This window comes from Passer domesticus, chromosome 3 (assembly GCF_036417665.1).
Source record: "Passer domesticus isolate bPasDom1 chromosome 3, bPasDom1.hap1, whole genome shotgun sequence".
Taxonomy (NCBI): domain Eukaryota; kingdom Metazoa; phylum Chordata; class Aves; order Passeriformes; family Passeridae; genus Passer; species Passer domesticus.
Genome location: NC_087476.1, coordinates 63,774,207 through 63,796,854, shown reverse-complemented (window position 1 = coordinate 63,796,854; position 22,648 = coordinate 63,774,207). Strand labels below are relative to the sequence as shown.

At 40.3% G+C, this 22,648-nt stretch overlaps 1 protein-coding gene across 8 annotated transcripts in view; it reads right to left on the bottom strand.

Annotated features, from left to right (window-relative positions):
* The window catches only part of NHSL1 (NHS like 1), a 174,332-nt gene that overhangs the window by 125,190 nt on the left and 26,494 nt on the right, over positions 1-22,648 (bottom strand). The window contains exon 1 of one of the 8 annotated variants that reach the window (XM_064413526.1): positions 16,480-16,522. The exons of the other annotated variants lie outside the window; for them this stretch is intronic. Coding sequence (XP_064269596.1) covers positions 16,480-16,510 — 31 coding nt within the window. The 5' untranslated portion in view covers positions 16,511-16,522. Of the gene's footprint in view, positions 1-16,479; positions 16,523-22,648 lie in introns of those variants that run through there. 8 annotated transcript variants of the gene reach the window in all.

Here is a 22,648-nt window from a genome sequence, read left to right as displayed (position 1 = left end):
ACAGAATCTTTTATTCAATTTAAATTGTACTATTAAGCTGTGTTACTAAAAAAAAAGAAATTGGAAACCTGCTTACCAAAGGGTTATCCTTTGCTTTATATACCCAGAAACAGGGTGATTACAGTACATTTAATATTTGATATGAAAAAGAATTAGAGAAGAGAAAAATAAACTGGCACCAGATCTAATTTCACACTCAGGGGATTACAATGTAGAGAATACAACACACAAGCATTCTTCACTGACAACAGCACTGTGAAATGCTCAGTAGATTGCCGGCACTCCTAGGATTTAAAAGATTTAATGTTCTGCTTCGTTACTTCACAGCATGCAAAAGTTTGGAGGCCACTGGAAGACCAAGCAGCTTAGCAAGGAAAAATAACAGAAGAAAAGGGCCTCATCAAACTTACAGGAGCTTGATGGACCTTTTTTGACAGCATTTTACTGTGCTTAAATGTGGAAATTAAAAACCAGAGTCCTTCTGTTCCCTTAGGGTAGTAAAGGCCATGTAGTGGGTGCCATTCTGACTGCCCCAAAAGTAGCCTGTACATATACTGGCATCCTATTTTTACTTAACCAAATAAAAATACATTTAAGTCCTTTTCTGCTGTAAGGAATAACACCTGCCTCCCTTAAAAAACATATATACTTGCAAGAGGAAAAAAAAACAACCCACAAAAAAAAAATTATCAAACTCCCACCTGGAGTAGCTGAATTAGAAGTTTTCTTTATACCTGAATAGAGGTCATTGCTTGTCCTGGATCTCCAGGAGTGCACACTTGGCAAGTGCATGCTTTCCTATGGTCAGCACTGGGGTGGACCATTGCTCCTCAAGGCAAGAACCATAATTAGGGCAAAGCATCTTTGTGAGCTGCAGTAATTTCCCCCTTTTCTCCCCCGTGCAGCCAAGCAGGAGCAACCCTGCAGGGTAGGTGACAGCACTACAATAGCTAATCCCAGCAAGAGAAACTCTGAGCAAGGAAATGTGCTCTGAAAATGCAATATGTATTCTGAGAGAATGAGACTCCTGAGAAAACAGAAGGCCTCAGTAGTTAGTCCTTGGGTTGAGAAGGTGGCTCTTTTGCCTAAGAAGTCCTTTCAAATCTGGGGTATTTAGTTTAGCACAAAGAAAACAAGCTCTTTTGTAAAACAAACATCTAATCACCTAGAAATTTTAGAGACACACATGCAACTTCAACAAAAAATAACTTCAAACAACTGAATTTGGTGTTTAAGGTGCCCTCTCAGTTATCTGCATAACACAAAGGGGATTTTGGTTGTTTTTACACCTTTTATGAAGAAACATTAGGAAGGAAAGGTTTTGTTCCTCTCGTTCTGTTTAGAAAGAGCTAGAGGGGAAAGTCAAAACCCACACAAAACACACCTCCCCTGCCCATCCCTTCTTGTGGTGCCTCCTGGGGCGTGCCATAAGCCTCCCCCAGTGCTGAAGAGCACTCATGGGTCTGATACACCACAAGCACAGCCTGGATGCCTCAGGGGGAGCCCCTGTCCTCCTTATTCCCCCTTCTTGGTAACCATTTCACCAAGATCTGCCCTCGCATACTTCTTCCTGTTTTCACCCCTAAACCCACTGGGGCCGGGAAGAGCCCATCCCATGGGGAGGTGGCACGGTGGCTCCTCAGGGACCGCACATGGGAAGCGGTTTCTGTCTCGTGCCTCTTCAGAAGTTGCAACCTGCTAGCAGAGAGCTGGTCACCGACCTCATGTGGTCCTGTGCACTCCCAACTACACAACATTAAACCAAGCACATTCACTTTGTTAAAAGTGTACACAAGCAGCCAGAGCATCTGAAGCTCTGCACAGGAACGTCTGAGCCGGCAGTAAGTCGGCTCTGATACCATGGCCTCACTGCTCAGAGTGAGAGCAGCACTTGGGCTGATCAATTGCCATTCCTCACCATTTCATCCCTACCCTCCCTTTCCCCACCAGCTGTACCCAGCAAGGATGTGTCACTGGTGAAAAAAGCCTGATCCTTGTTTCCTTTTCCACGCCAGCTTACGCTTCAGCTCATAGGAGAGCTGCACAGCTTACAGAGCTGCAATGGCACAGCCAACCCACAGTGTGAGGCCACATGGAGAAAAGGGTGTGCCAGATGAAGGGACAGCAGGTAGCAAGGGAAGGACAGCCAACACATTTGAAACCACCACAATTACATGATTTTTTGGCAATACAAGGCAGCTTCACATGTGCTCTCCCATCATGCCTCTACAGAGCAGAGAGGGTTCAAGGGTCGTGTGTTGACAACTGGAATTTCTGTAGCTGACTTACTAATTTAAAATAATGCAGTCTGCATTTCTACTACGAGGATCATGTTCTCTGTGAGTTCATCCATATCCAAGTCTCACTGAGCGCCATCACTCACCTCCTAACCTTGTCATGTTATTCCAAAAGTATTCAGAATCTGCAGTTTTCATAGGTAAAATGTAGGAAGCAAAAGGAAGGCCGAATTGAAGAAGAAACAAACCAGGATTCCCCAACCAGTTCTAGCTAATGCAAAGTTTGAAATATCCAGGTCTATTTTATTTTATGTCCCATATGACAATGTATGTTACAGCAAGTACAGCACAGCATGTAAGCAATAATTGCTTTAGAAGGCACAGTAGTATGCAAGATGAGTGCTAGTGCTGAGGCCAAGAGTGTCCAGGAAGAGCTCATTTGTAAAAGAAAGATATTTGAATTAGAAAGTGTCTATTAGTAAGTAAGGGTCTCATCAGCGTGTGTATTTTCATCAAATATAAGGCAGCTTTAAACACAGTATGAAATAGCTGCTGTTTACAGAACATTATTAGAGCCATACAATAAAGTATTTAATTTTGAAAGCTTACTGGACTTAGACTGGATAGACAAAACAGAAGGCTACTTATTATTTAAGCAGCCCTCACCTCAGAAGGATATTAAGTTTACAGCCTGATGCTGCTTACTCATAACAAAGTCTAATTACAGCCTAACGAGCACACCCACTGGCTTCAGTGAGACTCGGCAGAGAATAAGACAGGATCCACTGCATGTCAGGTTTGGCAGCTCCCTTATGAAGTGCTCTAGAGGAAACAAACCATTGGGCCAGTTAATAGAGGAAACTATTTAACACGGAAGCCTGGGAGAAGTGATGCAACTCTGGCAGGGCCAGAAGCAGGGCTTGGGAGCTCTGCAGCTTCTGTGTGTGTGCACAAGACCATCAAATCTCCTCATGGAAAATGATCACCTTCAGCAGATCATTAATTTCATCATTTGTTTACAGCTTTGAAAGAAAGTTACTGAATCACTTGTTTTTATTACCCTGGTAATTGCAGAGGGACTTCAGGTATATACATATATATATGTATGTCACCATCTTCTATTCTATTAGAGCAATGTACTCTTCTGCAGCTCTTATAAAATGCAGGAAGACTATAAAGAAAAATAACTAGGGAAGAAACTGAGGACTAAAGGACGGTTGTTTTCAATCTCCACCTCCCCATCATGAGACAAACATCAAGCAGTAAATCAGTTCTGCATATCAGCTTGGCATACCACAACACACAAAATACACACCCGTCCAACTGGTATCTCTCCTTCAAAACATTGAATATTCAATGCCAGCAGTATCAACCTAGACAGCAATTTCACTCCAAGAGTGAAATTGCTGTCTAGGTTGCTCAAACCCACTCTTGGTTTTGAGTTGGGCTCTCTGCTTTGCTCTTCAAACTATACTCCACATTGCCAGTAGACTACTCCTGATCATAGTCCCTGCTCAAAGAATCTTAATTCCATCAGACCAGACAAAGTGGCCACCCACGAAGTGGCTGTGGAGGTGCCTCTGTTACAGGGTGTCACAGATGAGACCACTGATCACTGCAGAACTGTCCTGTGGAGAGCATCCTGGAAAGCAATGCTACTGGTAATACACGGACTGCAAGACAGTGACACATCGTGGGGAAACCGTGTCAAACTGACTAAATGTGGATTCCTTCCTGCATCCCTTTTATGTGCTCTATTTATATTTGTAAAAAAACAGACTTTCTTAAGCTCTGCAGACTCAGAATCTGACTGCACTTAAGGGCTGGCAGTGTATGAGGGGAAGTCTTTGCTCTGCTCATAACAAGCCATGTTTCAATTGTAGAACAATGGCCTAGATAAAGCGAATATCCACAGCAGTTGTGTTCCTGATGCATCACAGCACTAGCAGTCTCAAAACATCTAGGGGGCCAAATATCTGTGTTTCTGAAAAATAACAAAAGGAAATCATGGAAGGAGGAAGGGCTGGAGGTGAGAGTAGAGCACGGCATATTGCTCCACTGAAAAAATGAGAGCTTATATCTCTCCATTAAAACATTGAAACCAACTACACCAACGACACCCATTTTATCTATCACAAACACACACGTGCTTTTGGAATGCCTTGAGAGCCAATTCATCAGGGCAGAGCAGCCCAGCAGGCCATGCCCACACGTGGTCCTCCCACACTGGAGCTTGTCCCAGAGCCCAGCACCTGGCTGCAGGGATGAGGCTGGACCAGTGCAGACACCAGCCACGGGGCAGGCAAGGGCTGGCAGCGGCTCCCCGCACACAACACACCTCCCATCCCTTTTGCCAGGTCTCCTGAAATGCTTGATCTCCCTGCATTAAGCACAGGGGAAATTGCAGTCATGCATATACAAAACAAGGCTAACACGACAATTTTGGATATGTACTAACTGGTGAATCAGACATTTTTCCACCTCTCATTTCTTTCCTGTGTTAAATGACAAGTCAAGGTAATTCCTTCCCTTTGAAACTGTAATATTCAGATGAGAAGTGTAAAAGCAGACTTGGTCTTTAATTCTAAATTCAACATGTATTTTGGTTATAAGTCTTAATAAGGGCATGCTAAAGACCCTTCAGTCACTTCCTTTCCTCTTGATTTTATCTTGTTTCATTCAAATTACTACGTACGACTGCATACAATTTTGCTGTTTCAAGCACTAAGACCTGAATGCAGTAACAATCAGACTGACATCAAATTCTAAGGCTTCCCCAGCAAACACACACAGAGACAACCTGCAATTTATTTTGCATGCCAGTACTAGCAATGCTGCAGGTATCTCTACATGGTTTCAGGCGTGCCTCCATGTGCTTCTCCTCAATGAGCTGGGAGGAGGAGAAGGAATGAAGGAAAAGGAAAAAAAAACAGAGTGGCCATTATGTCACCACATCCATTTTTCAGGATGCACTCCTAAGGAAAAGCTCTTGGGTTCACATATCAGCAGGAACAGCCAGTTGGAATTCCTGCCTCACTCAAGAGGAAGAACTTCAAAAAGCACACACAACTGGTTCTCAGGCTCTTCAAAGAGCTCTAGAAGCAGGAAAATACCAGACTACAACATATTCAAAACCCAATAATAATAGTGGCAGCTTCTGCCATCTTCTCACATTAGAGATGTATCTGCAACCAACCCCAGGAGCCAACAGAGATAACAAGCCAGTATAATCAGCCCACAGGAGAAAATGGAAGTCAGGAAGAAGGAAGATGGAGGCGTCTCCCAAAATATTTAAATTTAACTATTTTGGTCAACTTCTGTGCTGGAAGTTTTAAAGATTAACTTGAGGGGAGGTAGAGTTTAGGGTAGAAATAGAAAAGGGAAGAAGTAGAATAATGCTTGTTTTTGATCAGTGTTGTCAGATGTGCTCTTCAGCTTTTAACTCTGCTTCCTCGGTGAAGAAGAAAGTGAGCAGTAAAGAGGTTGCCAAGCTTCGAAGCAGGAAAAAAAAAAAAGGAAAATAAGCAAGCAGGTAAATGTCTCAAAGACACAGCTTCAAAAGGAACTGACAGTGCCAACACCATTAACTGGGGAGACTGCCTGCATAAATCCATCCATATTTGAATGTGTTAATTTTCCCAAAGCTTACAACTGAATCAAAGGCTATTTCATACTTCAAGAAAAGAGAAAGGGTCTGAAGGAAGCAGGGAAAGAAAACCAAAAATCAGCACACAGACTGACCCCCACACAGACGTGCTGTAAGCTCATGATATGATTTCATCCACAAGAGCCTCCCACAGTAGTGCCTGACTGAAATGCTGCTGCCTGCACCCTACAGTGATGCCAGCATGCCTGTTTACACAGCCATGCCGAGAATCAGATCTGGCTTCGCCATGCAAAACAAAAGCCACAAAACACGTTGGGGTTTTTTTTCATTTTTAAGGCAGATCCAGCCCCTGTTCTGGGTCACACGAGAGCTGTATGGCTGCGCCAGAACAACATGTGTGCACGGGGCTGAAACAGGGATGTGAATCCATCTCCTAAAAACACAGCTAAAGCCAGCTCCCCCTGCCTGGGACAGACTTATCTAGGCTTAGAGGAATTTCTAAATGAGCAAGTAAAACCTTTCCACATAAGTCTTTTTGGAGACAAAGCTACATCTCATGCATTATCGTATTGTGCATCCAACAGACATTTTCAGGGGATGAATAAATAACACCTTATTCCAAAAATGCTGGCTCCCTGTCACTGTCTGCTGTCACTAGACTGCAGAAGGGAGTCCCCTGCAGAGTATAAGACACAAGCTGCCTGCTGAAAGGGTTGCCTGTGGCTGGCACACCCAGGCTGCAGCCCCGATTTTAGGGTACAGAAGGACAAACTGTGACATGGCATCCCAAGAGAGGCAACTGTCCAAGGCTTGTCACCTGTGCTCCTGAACAGGCACGTGCAAGAAGATGCACACAGGAAAGGTTTACTTGCAAACCCCAAAGCCCTTGTGTTCTAATGCATGGAACACTGATGTTCAAACAGAGCTCTGAATCCAAGGGAAAATGCAGTTAGTAAGACACCAGTATTACAAGCAGGGCTCTGAGTGCAGTTAAATGCCTGTTTCTTTTGCTACCTATTAGTTTCAAATACCCTCAACTCAATTTACTTCAACTTTTAAAAAGATAAAATTCCTCACGCATTTGCATTACTTTTGCAATCTCTTAACATTTTGTTTCATTCATACATTCATAACTGCTGAAATGATCTTTGATTTGAGAAGCTGAATTCTCATTTGCAAGGCAAACAGCGTTCATACCAAAGGAAGATAAAATGTTCATCACTTTTATTAAAATAAAAATACCTTTCCACCTTTTCAAATCCTTGATTCCTGTTCTCCTGAGTTTTAACTCTCTGCAGAGTTATCACAGCACACTCCAACAGACCTTTCCCACCACTAGAGTGAGAAAACTCTCAGATGTGAACTCTTGCTTTGAAACAGAATGGAAAATCCTGGCAGGCTTCTGCGGAATGTAAAATAAGCCTTATGTGCAGTAAAACTCACACATGCAACAATGCAGAGGACAAAAGTACCAAGAGTCATTGGTTTGACCAATTCTTGCACAGATAAATTTTGGAGAATAAAATAACCATGTAGAAAACTCATATACACTCAAAAAAACCAGTCTGAAAAAGGTAGCAGGGCTCAATTTTTGCCCCCACTCTGTCCCAGCAAGTCTCACATTTACTTAGACAAGAAAATCTATTTTATACCTTTTGTTAACAGAGATTCCCAGATCCATGTAATCTATATTTCATGCATAGTACCAGCATCTATGTAATCCATATTCCACTCACTTTTATAAGTTACTAATTTGGAAAATTAATATATACAGACCTGAAAATTTAAAAAAATAACAACTCCAAGAAGTATCTTAACCGAAGCTAGTACTAACACACAGAACCTTTCAGCTCCCTGAGAAATTAGGCTGCAAAGCTCTGATTTGTAGCTCTTCAGGTCTCTGGCACCATACCATGGTACACAGCTGAATAAAATTCATCAAGATTTCGAAGCACACCCTAATGATGTTTATTTATGTGAAAACTGGTACAAGTAGTCAAACTCACACAAAATATATTTTATCAATTCTCCCCAGCTACCTTCCCCAGGTTTACATTTATTCTGTTTAACAGCTATTTTCTCCTTATTTGAATGTTTCATTAGAATCCCCTGAGAGAACATTATAAGTTTCTAATACTGCATTTTTTTCAGCTCTGAAAACAGTGAGAGAACCTTTTGCTCCCTGGAATCACACCACCACAAAAATACGTCGGTGGGGTGCAAGAAACTTCTGCTGCTCATGAAGTGTTCTCAGTGTACAGCACATACCATGTTGAGAGCAGTTACTGTGCTTTCCTAGAAGGAAGAATTTGATGTACATCTCACAAAACTAACTGACTGTAGCAGTTGGAAAACAAAAGGAATGTAACAATAAGGTTATTCTTCTCCTGCTTCTTGGACACCATGGACTGACAAAGTGCCACATCTAAGGAAGTCCTGCCTATTTGGTAAAAAGTGTTAGCACTAGAAAATTCCCTGTTGTGAGGGTGCAAACTCCAAAAGTTTGGTCAAGAGTTGTATGACAGACACATATTGATAAAGCCACTATTTCCAGCTTTAGAGCTAAAATCACTCAGTTTTCTTCCTGCATTAAGTGTTGGCTGAGTATGTGGCCTCTGTAAGTCCTTCTGGTGCTGTCTCTTGAAATGATGCAAATAAATTGCAAATTCAACATTTCCATATACATGGGATTATATAAGGAATGCCAGGACAACCCAGACATACTAAAAAAAATATTACTCATGTTCAAATATTTTGTAGTGATTTTTTCTCTACTGAAAATAACTTAAATTTGTATTTCTCACATATGTTGCAGAGTTCAAAGTCTTTGGGAAGAGGAACAGACTTCAAAGTATACCTTCAGAATACTTCTCTTTTAGAATGAAAAATATTTTTGTTTTTTATAATTTTCAGTTGTCAAACATATTTTGAAGAGAGATGATGAGCTCAGACACGCATTACTGAGCCTAGTAGAGAGATTATTGGATAAAATTCCATGGGCTGTGCAGGTCTGACTAAGCACTGCTCTGTAAAAGCTTGGTATGAAGCTACTGACTTGAGCAGAACAGAGAAAGAGGCTACTCCAATTTTGTACTCAGATCATAATTTAGAGCTTATGCTCATCCTAAAACTGGCCCTACCTCTTCACTTTAATGTTGGTGCCAGAACTGCTGCCTCTCACCTGTGTCACTCCCATGAAAAACTCCCACTGCCTACACTAAGAGATTCCAACCTGAGCTGTACAGCCAATAAAATACCTTTTCTCAAAGTCATTTAAAGCCTTGAGAGAAAGTAAAATAAATGGGGATAAACAAATGGTAAGGTTGATGGACAGAAGGAATAGAAATAGAGAAAAGAAGACACAGCTTCACAGTAATATTATAAGCATGATTAATTGGAAAGAAGCCTATGGATTTGTACTGTTTATTTTCAGCTACAAGATATGAATTAAATACTGCAACTTAAACAACTATTTCCTTACTCATTAGACTCAGGTATGCATCAAGCCTGTATATATTAAAATGATGAATAATTCTGCATATATCATTCAGCAAAAGCTCATGCATGCTATATGACATGAAAGAAAAAGGAAGCAACAAGAAAGTCAGGGAAAAACATTCAGTGACTAAGCATCAGACCTGGCAAGGACAACAGGGAAGCAATCCCTGCACTGACAAGTGGAGTTAATAAACAATACTGACAAGGTGGGCCAAACTTCTTGTGCCTCAGAAGGCAGCAAAACCTGGAAGAACAAGATAGTAGCAAATAATTGTAAAGACTAACATGCCTTTTGCTTCCTGATGAAGAGCAGTGGTGGCAAGAGCACTGCTGTGCAAGGAGCTATGGTTGGCTGCTTCCCTCTCCCCTGGCCTGCCAGCTCCACAGCAGGGGCTGCAAGGAAATAGCACAGACAAAAGGGAATATAAGGCAAAAGCACAGCAGACAGTGAACCAGAAAACATCTGGTTCATCTGGCCAAAACTCACTCTTTTTAAAACACTTGTCTCTCTAATATTACCGAAAACTTTCTGGATATTCATCTTGATGGAAGTGGAGAGGGATTTTTTACAAGATCATGCAGTGATAGGACAAAGGGTAAATGGCTTTAAACTGAAAGTGGGCAGGTTTAGATTCCAGGCATTAGGAAGAAATTCTTTACTGTGAGGGTGGTGAGGCACTGGAAGAGGTTGTCCAGTGAAGTTGTGGATGCCCAATCCCTGGAGATGTTCAAGGCCAGGGTGGATGGGGCTCTGAGCAACCTGGTCTATTACAAGGAGCTCCTGCCCATGGCAGAAGGGATGGATCTAGAATTTAAAGTCACTTCCAGCCCAAACCACTCTATGAAATCTGAGGGTGCAAAAACATGAGGTACTTGTACAGTGTAGCAAAGCAGTCAAAACTGCAAAAGCTTAGTCACATGATAATTATGAAATAGAAATATAGCAATATGGACAGGTTTAATGCTTTTAAGGACATCAGATACCCTGTGGAGAGGGCAAATTTCCAAGAGGCACATGATATCTGGTTTGAATTTTTATTCTCTTGCCATTTAGTGTAATAAATTGTGGTTAAAAATTTGTGTAAAAATTGGAGCAGGTTACAGAAACTATTTCTGAATTTATCAAATTACCATGAAAATGTTCTGCATTATTTACATCTCTATCATAGTGAAACCTGAAAGTAGATTGAGGGTACTTTTAAAAAAGTTTCATGATAAAGCAGCACTTGATAGATAAGCTTTGGAAAAATCTTGCTGTCAGGGCACTAACCTGCAGCTGAGAGCTCAAGGCAGGAACTCTCTAAACTCTGTGGTTGTTCCTTCCTCAGACACCAAGACTCACATCAGGTCTCTGACAGATTTGTAGCAGTTGGTAAAAGTCAGACAAGTAAAGTAGCTGCTATCTCCACCCACCCATGCTGTCCCAACGCAAAGGTTCCCAGTTTGCACACGGAGCAGCTTGGGAACAAATGTAGTTTTCCTCCCAGGAAGCAGAGTCTGTTTACCTTGGTACGTGCCCAGATAAAAGTGTAGATTTCTACACAGGAGCAAGTGGAATTGCTTGCCAGTTGTTGCCTTTCCCTGAAGCACTGTTTTCAGCTTCCATACCATTTCCCATCACAGGAGGCTGACAACCACACTGGGAAATGGCTCCAACAAGCTCAAAAATGAACAGGATATGAATGTACTCACCAAACCAGCTTCTGGCTGCACAGGCTTCAGCCAGCTGCTCCTTGCTGCTGTATCCCACAACTTGGCACAAGGACGTGTCCAACCAAAGGACCATCTTTAGACTTGAAGAATAACCTGCTAGAATTGTAACCTTAACGTCTAAAGGATATTCACTATAGCTCCAATGTCCCATTGCTCTGCTTTCAACATGACACCTCCTGCTAAAATTGCTTCTATTCCAGTTAATTTGCACTTTGAATCTGCTCATAAAGTATCAGTTAGTGTAACATTCAAATAATGCTATGGATTAACATTAATGTTTTATTTCAGCTCTAAAGACACACAGTGAAAATTACCCTAGTAGGAAAAACGTGAAGGAAACATCTAACTAAACAAGAACTGTGAACACCACAGTTATACCAAAAAACCAGTTACAAATAGCTCTATAGCCAAAACCAACTTCCAAATTATTTGTTACTATGAAAGCAACTTCCATGGTTCTTCCCAAGCCAATCTGTCTGTATGGACTAGGAGCACACAATTATGTCCATTTCAGTGAAGGTCTTCCAGAACTCTTACCACAAATTAATTATCACACCAAAATTTACCATTTACCAAAATCATCACCACAATTTTCCCATGTACGTTGCTACTTATATTCAAGATTTATGCCAGACTGACATTTACTCCAATGGCATTTATTTTGGTGATTGATGGCAAGACACATGATGACACACCTGACAAATAATAAGTTTGGTATGAGGAAATGCGGATATTGGCAAGTTCTCAATCTTCAATTTATTGTTTTCATCAACACAACCCCAGCTCTAATTTGGGAGCATTTTATTTTGGGCAAAGAACTCATCTAGTAGAACAAGTCATACTTTGTTAGTTCTTGCCCAGGGAATAGGTGTGTGTCTCAAATTATACTCTCACAGACAAGGAATAAAGAGGATAGGTTGGGAAAGAAAAATCCTTATTGGAGCTGGGCTTCAATTTAGTTGGAGACAGTCAAAAAGAAAATATTGACAAGGTATTAGCACATCTGGATTTTTTTCATACAGTGAAATATTGAAAAAAATCAGCAAATGTAACTCTTACAATTTTTTTTATTGCACCCTGTTGTAACAATACCCTATTTCATTTCATGTTTCACCTGCTAACATTATGACCCTGTGTCCTGAACAGTCTTTGTATTTTGAACGTGTATTTTCTATTTGGCAAACATCTACTCTACAAAGGCAAATCTTATATTAAACCTACCAGAATTTAATTATCGAGTGTTACTGGAGATGCATTTTTTTTTAATAACCCTTAAATTTGAGGATATTACAGTGTTTCACATTTTAAGGAAAATTGCTGCAATTGATGTGTCAGTTTTGAGTAAAATTAGTGCTCATGAGAAGGCGCCAGGTTAATAACTCTGGAGAAACTTGTCTATTTTTGTTCCAGATCTGTAAAAAGCCTGAATTTTTGTATTAGAAATGCAGATCCTGTCTAGCCTAGAAGATCAAGAGTTTGCAAAACGGTGACACTGCAAGAGTAACAAAATCAAGTTCAGACAACAAAAAAGCCAATTTCATTTGAGCTTCCCACAAGTTTTTTTAACCCTTTTGGAGAAATAAAACCACAGCAGTAATTTGCCAGTTAACAGAAAACAGAACTTCATTCATTTTGGCCAACAGGTCAGCACGGTTGTTTCACATAAATCACAGAGAGGGTCAGGAGTATCTCTGCATGGCACACAGAAGGCACGAGGCCCTCAAGGGATGCTGCTTCTGAATTGCCAACAGCCAAATTAGGAGGATCTGAAATAGAGAAGTCTAAGTTTCAGCTCTGGCCAGTCCTATCCCAAACACAAACAGATGGAAAAAACACAATTTATAAAAACTCTAAATACAACTTTGTAGTTCAGTTTAACCTTGTAATATTTTTAGTTCACAGTGTTTTCCCTTTGCCTACTTTTTTTTTTCCTTTTTTTGAGGAAAGAGACAAAAACATGTAAAAATTATTTAACTATTGAATTGAAATGTGTTTAAACAATTATATAAACAACTTGACTGCAGTTTACTTTTGAGCTCTACAACCATATGAGCAGCATCTTTAAATGTAATTTCTCAGTGACTTCAGTTCCTCTATCATCTGTTGCCTGGGAATTCAGCACCTCTGGGCAGTATACAAATTTCTGGTCTTCAGTTCAAAAAAAGATAATAAAACAGAAAAAAACCCTCTCTTACTATCAAATCTACATCAAAACATCATGTCAAAAAAGGGCGTTCTTTTCCTCAAATTTTTTCAGATTTTCACTGACACAGTAACTAGAAGCACATTTGTGCATTGATGCTTTTCCAAAAAAAATAGCCACTTGTAACTTCTCCCAGAGTGCAGCATCAATTTAAAAACAATCAGGGAAAGCTTTATAAACTAGCAGTGAACAAAAGATGTTTCTGGTATCGTGACGAAGCCAGCACTGACACAGCGGAGTTAGCAGGGCATTGTATTCCTCCTGAGCAGCTACTGCCAGCTTCAGCAAATGGAAAGACCAGCATCATGATCCAATCACAATGTATCCCTGAGTTTAGGATCAAAATCCATCAGTACTAGGCTGACAGATTTCTGCCAGTTAAAAAACAGGCACATTTACTGTCAGGGAAAAAAAAAACCAATTAGGTGGAGGACTAATGTGAAAACGAAGAGTAGTTTTCATTTCCGCCCTGGTTCCTTCCTCAGTGCTAAGGCTGCAGTCCTGCTCTTCACACCATTAACACTGGAGACAAGGATGCAACCAGCACCTATGACTTAAAATATGCCAGAGAGAACCAGAGTGGATTTACATTTCACAGGACATAAATGAAAGCAAGCTAACATTGAAGGCTTCCCTTATACTAAACTCTTCACTGTGGTTTTCCAAAGCCTCATTTATCCCGGCAAGATTAAAAAACTGACACAAAGAAGCAAACGTACAGGACGGAACGTAGCACACACAATTATTTACTAGATAATAATAAAATAGCAGTTTTTATAAAATGTAAGAGGAGGAGAGACACCAACAGAGGATGATGGGCTTAATCAGTGTGTTGCTGTGGTGGACACGTGCCGCGGCACAAGGCTGCTCACCATCCACTGGTGCCAAGGGAAAAGAAGCCAAAAATGGAAGAGAATACCTGTGAACTATGACCCTCCATTTCCAGTTTCCTAGGAGGATTAAGGAAACACATTTTTCATTGTGACAAAGCAGCAGCCCAATTTCATCAGCTTAAATAATTATTAAATTCACCTGGCCAGCAGTAAGAGCATAAATTTAGAGCTACTGACTGTGTAGCCATGAAGAAACTCTTGGTAATTCTTTAGTAACTGAAGCTTTATTAATTTAACTATGTCTTCCACATGTAAGCAAACAAAAAATTAAATGTGCAGTGGACATTACTTTATTTGTGCTTTTTCCTCCAGTCCTTTACACATCTCCAGCTATTTACAGAGCACTTCTGTGTACCGGGCATTCACATATTCTGAGCTGACAAATAAAAGCAAAGAATGCTGGAACCACAGCAAAAACACATCTCAGAGATGTGGACATTCCAGCACCAGTAGGGAATATGCTGGATTAGTGACATTCTGTGGAGAAACCAGGCATTTCTTAGTACAAGGGGCAATGATGTGAAGGTGACGTCCCAGTGCTGACAGTCCCACCTCGATCAGCAGTGATTTGGTGAGCACAGACCATCTCAGCTGGGTACCATGACACCAATTCTGGGTTTATTGCAGCACAGGAGTGCTGGGGTGGCACAGCCGTCAGCCTCACTTCATTCCTCAGGGAGCTGCAACACCACAGCCAGCAGCAGCACCACTGGCTGCAACCAGAGGCACAACACAGCATTCCCCCTGAGCATCTCACTTTTCTGACATTTTGCATCTCTGCTCCCAGTTACACTCCCTTTGTTCTAGCCCACTATGTGGTGCCATGCATCATGTGTTAAATTTCCCTGATTTGGGAGAAAAAGACACCACATTCTCATTGTGCCCTCTCCAGCTGTCCCTCCCTGTGCTGCTCTAACTGCTGTATCCCTCCTCACCTCACATTCCCTCACTCTGCCTGGGACACCCAGCTCAGAACCTGGCTGCCCAGTTCCACCTCCTCCCTCACAGGCTCTTCCCACATTAAGGTGTCCAGAAATATCCAGGATTGCTGTTTCTCCCTTGTTACCATGTCTGCCTTGCTGATATTCCATTTTTAAGAGAACCATATGAAAATCAGCATGACAATGAAGTAGGGCCAAGCCACTAATCAGAAACCATTTGAAATTAATTTCCTTAGAAACATAAAATATAAACACTTGCACAGTGGGATGAGGAACAAAAGTTCTCCAACATCAAAAGGAAAACTTTTTTTCCCCCTTTTTTTAAAGTACAGTATCATTGTAGCACCTCTAGATTTTTTAGAAGCAAGTAATTTTTAAAAGTATCCTTTGGTTTGTTGAGTTAAAAAATAAAAAGAGAGAGTGAGCATATAAACACAGAGAAACAAAAATAAATAAATGTTGGGGTTTTCCACCTTAGAAATTATGCAGACCTGAGATAAAACATGAAAACACCTGATACTTATTTATCTTAAAAACATTTAAATGCATAAAGGTATTTTGGAGAACTATTTTTTTTAAGATTTAATTCCGCAAAGGATTATGCATTTGATTGATCACACAAACAATTCTCTTTAGATGGTGCAAGAAAACAAAATGTACATATTTGTGGAATTGTTCCCTAAGAACTACATTAATTCCTAAAATATAAACAAGGATTCTAGAAACAAATCAGAAAAGTTCCTTTGAAGCACTCTTTTCCAATTTCAGTATTTGATATGGCACTGAGTGGATAAACCTTTAATAAATTAGTAGTGCAAAGAATGCAAATACAGTGCAAAGAGTTCTATACATCTTTTTCATCCATATCTGCAGCTTTTGGTGCAATCTTCTCCTAAAACTCAGCACTCAGTTTGTACCCATAATTTCAGGCTTTCCTACATTTTTTTCCTATTTCACCCAGGCAGGCATTCAAAATGCCCTTTCTTGGGTAATTCCTCCTTAGTTTATACTGTTTAGCTTTGTGGTGCCTATAAAGCCAGATTTTACAGAACACCCTTTTACACTATCAGATGTGGTTATTATGCTACACATTTATGTAGGATTTTTATGTTTTCAGAAGTAACAGAAACCAAAAACCTTCCTTTGTTATCACAGCACTATTATGCAAACAAGATTTTTTTTTTTCCCCCCTATGAACAAGATTTTTTTCCCCCCAATGCAGTTTGTCTCTTTTCTATATATTTACATCCATGGGATTTTGCTGGTATCCAGAGCTCTGGATACTGTCACCTCACCCACATACAATCAGAGTCATAAAACATGTGTTGGACCTGAATAAAATCAATATCTCTAAAAACAGTGACATAAGTAGAATACTCATATTTACCATTCGGCTCAGAATATTCTGCATCCATCATCAGCTGTCAGCAGGGACAAAGCGAAGCGTCTCGGAGCACCAGCAAATGGGCTGCTTCCACTGAATAGTTTGGATGCAGTTTGACAACGAAAACACTTTTTAAACCAGAAAACAAGCAGGCAACAGCAAGCTGAATAGTGGGTGGAAAGCTCTAGTAAGCGCATTCTGTGGCGCAGGCAGCTGCAAATCACAACAGGCCATTCCCCCTGTTTGTCAAGGGATGCCTACGAGTTAACACAACTTGCAAACAATAAATATTGTTCTGGCCACTCGTAAAGGCTCATTAATTTTGTCCACGTTTATCAGAGATTGTATCTCAATTCATAAACTCTGTGTATAAAAGAGCCTGTCCTCCAAAACAAGTTACATCAGCTCCTCATTAGTAAATATCTTTAGAAACAAAACAGAAGTCAAAGTTTTCACAGTTTGAAAGGCACAAATAAAAACAGTAGTTTTAAATCGACTCTAAATGAAAGCATGGTAGAGTGAAACAGCTACATTCCCAGCAATTGTGCCAGGCACAGCACCCATGCAGATGGTTTGCTCAATATCACTTTTTTGTGACAGAAGACTCAATGTTGCCCATTTGCATTAGAACAGCCAGACAAAATCTCTGTGTGTGATAATTTGCTGTAGCTAGAGAGAATTTGCAATGAGAGCTTGAAAGTTTTCATAGCAACCCCCAGAGTCCCTGTGTGCATGAGGGATTAGAAAGGAGATGGACGCTTCCTTTGCTGGCCACTCAAAACCGGTGACACAGGGCACAATCCCAATGCCACACACCTTGAGCTTTCTCTAGGCTGTGCTCCAAACTTTCTGACCTTCAATGTTTTGTAGTTATTCATCATCTTTCTCTTGCCTAAACACCCTGCCTTCTCTTCTTCTTTTCCAGCTCTCCATTTGAAGCCACTAATGTGGGTCATTCCAATTCTGGCAATCAGTAGTTTTTTGGGGGGGTTGAGCTGTATCAGTTTGGCTCTAATTTCTCTCTCTGCATTTTCTTATAAGTCACCTGAATGAAGAGCAGTTCTTACACACTAAAGATTTGTCCAGATGAGTGACACCATACACAGATACAATTTTTTAACACCAACAGCTATAATAGATTGACATAAAATAATTTTGTACCTTGATGCTTTTATGCAATAAAGCTGAAGAAGTTGCATAGAAAACCCTCAATGTAAGAAATTGTTTCTGACACGCATAAGGAACTGGAAGCATATAACTTGATACATCTCACAAAGACAAATGCCTGCCCAGCAAAATCATTAGATTGCAACAAGGCCAGTAGATAGGTCCCATCTAGGACTCAAGTTTTCATCAGTACCTGAAATACTTGAATGGCTATAAAATGAAAAATGTAAACATCAAAGACAGTACAGATATTTTCTAGAACTCTCCTGGCTCCTTCCTGCAAGGGTGTGTGATAATGCACAGATAGATACAAACCACAGCTACCACACTGCTCTCACTCAATTCCTCGAGAGTCTAAAGAAAGCAGATTCCATTAGGAAACAAGAGTACTTCAGCTAACTGCAAGGCTTATTAGCATGCAAAGCTTTTCCAGAATACATGGAAAAACTCCATTGTGTGCCAAACTCTCATTCAAACTAGCGTAACTCACAAACTATAAATGTGTAGTCATAATATACACGGTGATTATTTAATGTCAGGTATGCTTAGCTAAGAAGGAAGCCCTTTAACAGCTGCATAAAAAGGCAAAATGAAAGGAAAACTTTTGAGAATTACCCATAAAGAGAATAAAATATGCAAGTCTGTGCTGGAGATCAGAAATTACACTCTACAATATGCAATGAGAGGGAAATAATTAAGCATTAGATAACATGATATCCCTGGAAAAACACTGGGGGAAAACCAACTTGCCTAACTTCAGAAACATAGAAACAGAAAGTAGCAAAAAAAATGAAGCTCTGCATTTTGGCTAGTTTATTTCACCATTTAAATTTTATCCTTTAATTCCATAAAGATGGCAACTGTTATTTAAAGAGCAGAAAAATATAGCACAAAGCAGATTCAATAAAGATACAAACTGAATGAATTATTATTGTTCAATATCACATCTTCCACACACAGAGTAGATTTTGTAGGATACACAGTTACAGCAAAAAGCCCTTCCTCAGTCTTTTGTGACAATCAAAGCTAGCACTATCACCTCTATTGTCTCAAAACAACCCAAGTTGGAGGAAAACCTGGCTATTATAGTTTCAGAGAGCCCTTCACCATATTATCAGCTAGATAAATGTAGTGTGGTGGCTCTGAATTCCCTTGTGACTAAGAATAGGACATGAATCAATTGCTCACCCTCTACCTTGTCCCAGGCAGGAAGAAAAGGCGAGCCAATTGTCATGTTTATTTTATTTGATAAAACATAAAATGCTTCCAATATCATGGTGGTTCCTGACCTGGGAGGCCAGCAGGTACTGACAGGGATGCTGGGTTTTTCTGCTGCAGAGTGAGGTCTTCCCAACAAGTAGGTGCGTTTCCAGAAGCCCCTGAAAGGAGCAGCATCTTAAAACACCTTTCCTGTATTTCCGTGGCCTCTGAGGTTTTGCAGTCTCTTGACAGGATTGGTTTCTCTTTCCTCTTATCCCAGGTAAGGCACAGAGGGAGTGATACAGGACAGAAAATGCAGCTGCTTGCTGCCAACCATGGCTGCCCCACTTCAGGGACCAAAGGGAAGATGAAGAGTTACCATAAGATCATGAAACACAAAAGGCTGAGAAGCTATGGCAAGAGCCTGAATCACTCGTGGCTGAGCTCATTGAAATAAAAGAAAAATTAGGGGAAAAATAGAGGGAAATGTGCCTAGTCATATTAACAGCATTTGGAATTGTTTAGCTAAATGTGGGTCTAATATGTGTGTTCATTAGAAGGGACTTGCAGCAAGTGATTACAAATCTCCACCTCAGAAGTACTCCCAGAAATTAAGTGACCATCCAGAATAAAAATTGTTTTATCTAGTTGATAAATTGTGTAACATGTAAGCATCTTTCCTTTTTTGAATAACAGGCATCACTTACAAACCTTAATGCATTTCATCTGTAACATTGCTTCCTGTTCCTGATAGGGAAAGGAAAATTCATGAGGCAAATATTTAGCTCCAGGCAACAGGCCAGTATAGCAACAGAAAGTTTTACACTTGTGCCAAGATTTCTTGGTTTCCTTTTAAAATGAAAATCGTGACAATTATCTTGATGCTTTCTGATGAATCAGATCTGTCTATATGAAAAAAAGACTTTTTTTGTTTCCAACACACTATTTTACAAGCTTATTCACTTTCTTTTAAAAAAAGCAGCTTATGTACCAACTTAAAAGCTAATGTGCTTGCATGAAAACATTTGTAACCAGTCAAGCCACAGAGATTTTCAGTCAGTAAACCTGAAATGTGAATTCAAAGAGATACAGGATTTCTCCAAGGGGAGGAATTTAGGAACACACTTTTCAAAAAAATACAGTTACTGTCTGCTTTGTTCAACATTTTCCAATCCACACTATAAATCTGACTGATTTGTACAGTCAATCCTTGGTAATGTCAACATTTCAAAAACTGCTGTGCCACAAATTAAAGCTTCAGTTAAACTTGAAAAAAACCCCTCTTGCCATGCTCATGCTGCTTACTGCCACAATTCTAAATTTAAGGTTATTATTCTGATTCTTATTCTCATACATGCTGGATTTGTTCTGAGGTCTTCCCAACATTACTCTTGGGTTGTTTTCCCACCAAACATGGAAAGATCCACTGATCTGCAGGTAGGAGTATGAACTCTCCTCATTTTTAATCCCTATTTTAACTCTGGTCTCACACTGAGCAGCAATTTAGTGCAGGCTAAGGTCATTCCAGTTTGCAAAAAGTTCTGGCTCATTTCCAGTAGGTTTTCTAAAGCCTAAGTTATCCTGTTATTTTTCAATTTGCTAAGATTCAGGAATTTAATGTTTCTAATGTGTATTTGTTTCCATTGCCTTTGCAGCTCTTCCCCCAGCAATCTCCTCCTGGCTCTCATGAAAATGCTTCTTGACCAGCAGCTAATTGCTCCCACTGGTAAAGCTGAATCCAAGAGTACTACAGGTACAAAAGTTCACAGCAGAGAACAGCATTCGGGCAAGAACTTGTCATTTCCTGGAGTTCTGCCTCTCCCTCCTTCTCCCCTGCCTGGCAGAGCTGCAATTTCACTTTCTGCTTCCAACAGAAGGAGCACACAAGCATATTTACACCAGCAAACTCTTGTTAAACCAAACATCATGTGTAGGGTTCAAAGCTCATCATGCACAGAATCCAGTTCTTTTGCCAGTCAATTTTCCCCACTGTGAATTACCAAAATTCATTACTGTCAGGATGGGAGCAAAAAGTAAGGTGAATAAATAAATAGAGACAACTTGACAATAACCAGGGAAGCCCTTGCTGTCACCCAGCAGCTTCTCAGCAGTCAACCTGCCCGACTGCTGCAGACACAAGAGATCTCCTCCAACAATCTCTGCTTACACCGTTGCTGTACAGAAACATTATTTTCTGCACAGGCAGAAAGACCCTGAAACCAGATACTCTGCAGCACTTCAGCTGGTGCTCGTGATTCTTTTCAGTCCATCCCCCAAGACAGAGAACAGCACCCCGAAGAAGTATTTCAAGGCCATTTCAAAAGGAATCATACATTATGCAAAGCCCCTTTCACAACAGACACCAGGGCTAGAGATCATGGTAGAAAGCCAGTAGATCCATGAATAAAATACAAAACCAGGACTCACTGCATTGGATTCTCTGTTTCTCTCAGGCATTCACTTTCTGTATTATCCAAACCCAAATCTCCTGCCCTTAATAACCCTGTGGTCAGACATGGCCCTCTGTGCCTTGCAGCGTTCACATGATTGCATACCCGAGATACTTGCCAACATGATGACAATACCTAATTTTAATTGTTAGATCTTTATCCGTGAGTTTGCTTTATTTCCTTAATACATCTGGTATTAGTCCAATGATCGCAAAATTACCCAGACCAGAGTTTTCCTTTTGTTGCAAAACTTTCCATTGATAGTAGTTAATGAAACTGCATTCTAGAAATTAAAACTGACTCTTTTTGGCTTTCCTTGGTAAGAACTACCTCAAATCAGTTTTTCCCAACCAGAGCTTTAGACCTGAGAGATGAATCCTTGTGCCCTCTTAAGCATGCCCCATCAAAATCTCATGGTAAAAAAACATTGTTCTTCTGAACATGCTCCATGTGGAGCTATACAGGATCAATGCCCAAAACCAAACTACCAGGGACGATACCCAGGGAAGAATTTAAAAAAAACCCCTAAACAACAAAAAAACAGAATGTAGTGTATTATTACTCCTGCAGCATTATATTATTTGTGGCTGAATTCTATTTCTGTTAGCTTTTATGTGGACTCAGTTAAGTATAATTTCTATATTTGACCTCCCCTGAGATGGCCTATTATGATTTTATGAAGTTAGCATACATTTCACATAGCAGCTAAAAGTGGAGAAAGTGGAGAAAAGCAAACCCTTGAACAAAAAACAAGCCAGAGGACACTTCCACAGACACTGCGGTAGAGAATGCAGGGATTGCATTTTCTTTTTAATTTTTTTTTCCCTAATCCCATTCACTATTTCGTGGAAAAGATGGAACCTATATTTCAGTATGAATATGCAAATCTTAAAAATAAAATGCATGGCTATTCCTCTTAAAGCATACAGAAACCATTATTGGGAAAGGGAAATGAGCAAAGTTGGGCATGCTAAAATAAACACAATTATATTTCAATCTTTGGAAGTTAAACAGTCCTTCAGAAGGGTCAGGAATCAAGCATTTCATCATGAATGATTTATACATTGGTTTTACTTTCTTCTGCAAAATCTTAACTGGCACAGCAAGGAATGAGAAGGGCAGCAGAGAAGCACTCTGGTAGCAGGAGAGACATACCCATGCACAGCAGAACATCTGCTTTTTCTGAACTGCCACATTCCAAGCCTAAACAAGGAATCTCTGCAGTATTTGCTGTAAGTATCAGTTTTTGCACAGAGGAATACAGACACTAGTTCCCATGCTTACAAGCACAGGAGCTGCTGCACCCACACAGTCTTAAGCAGGCCCCAAGGTTTGATTTCTGTCTCTCCACAAAG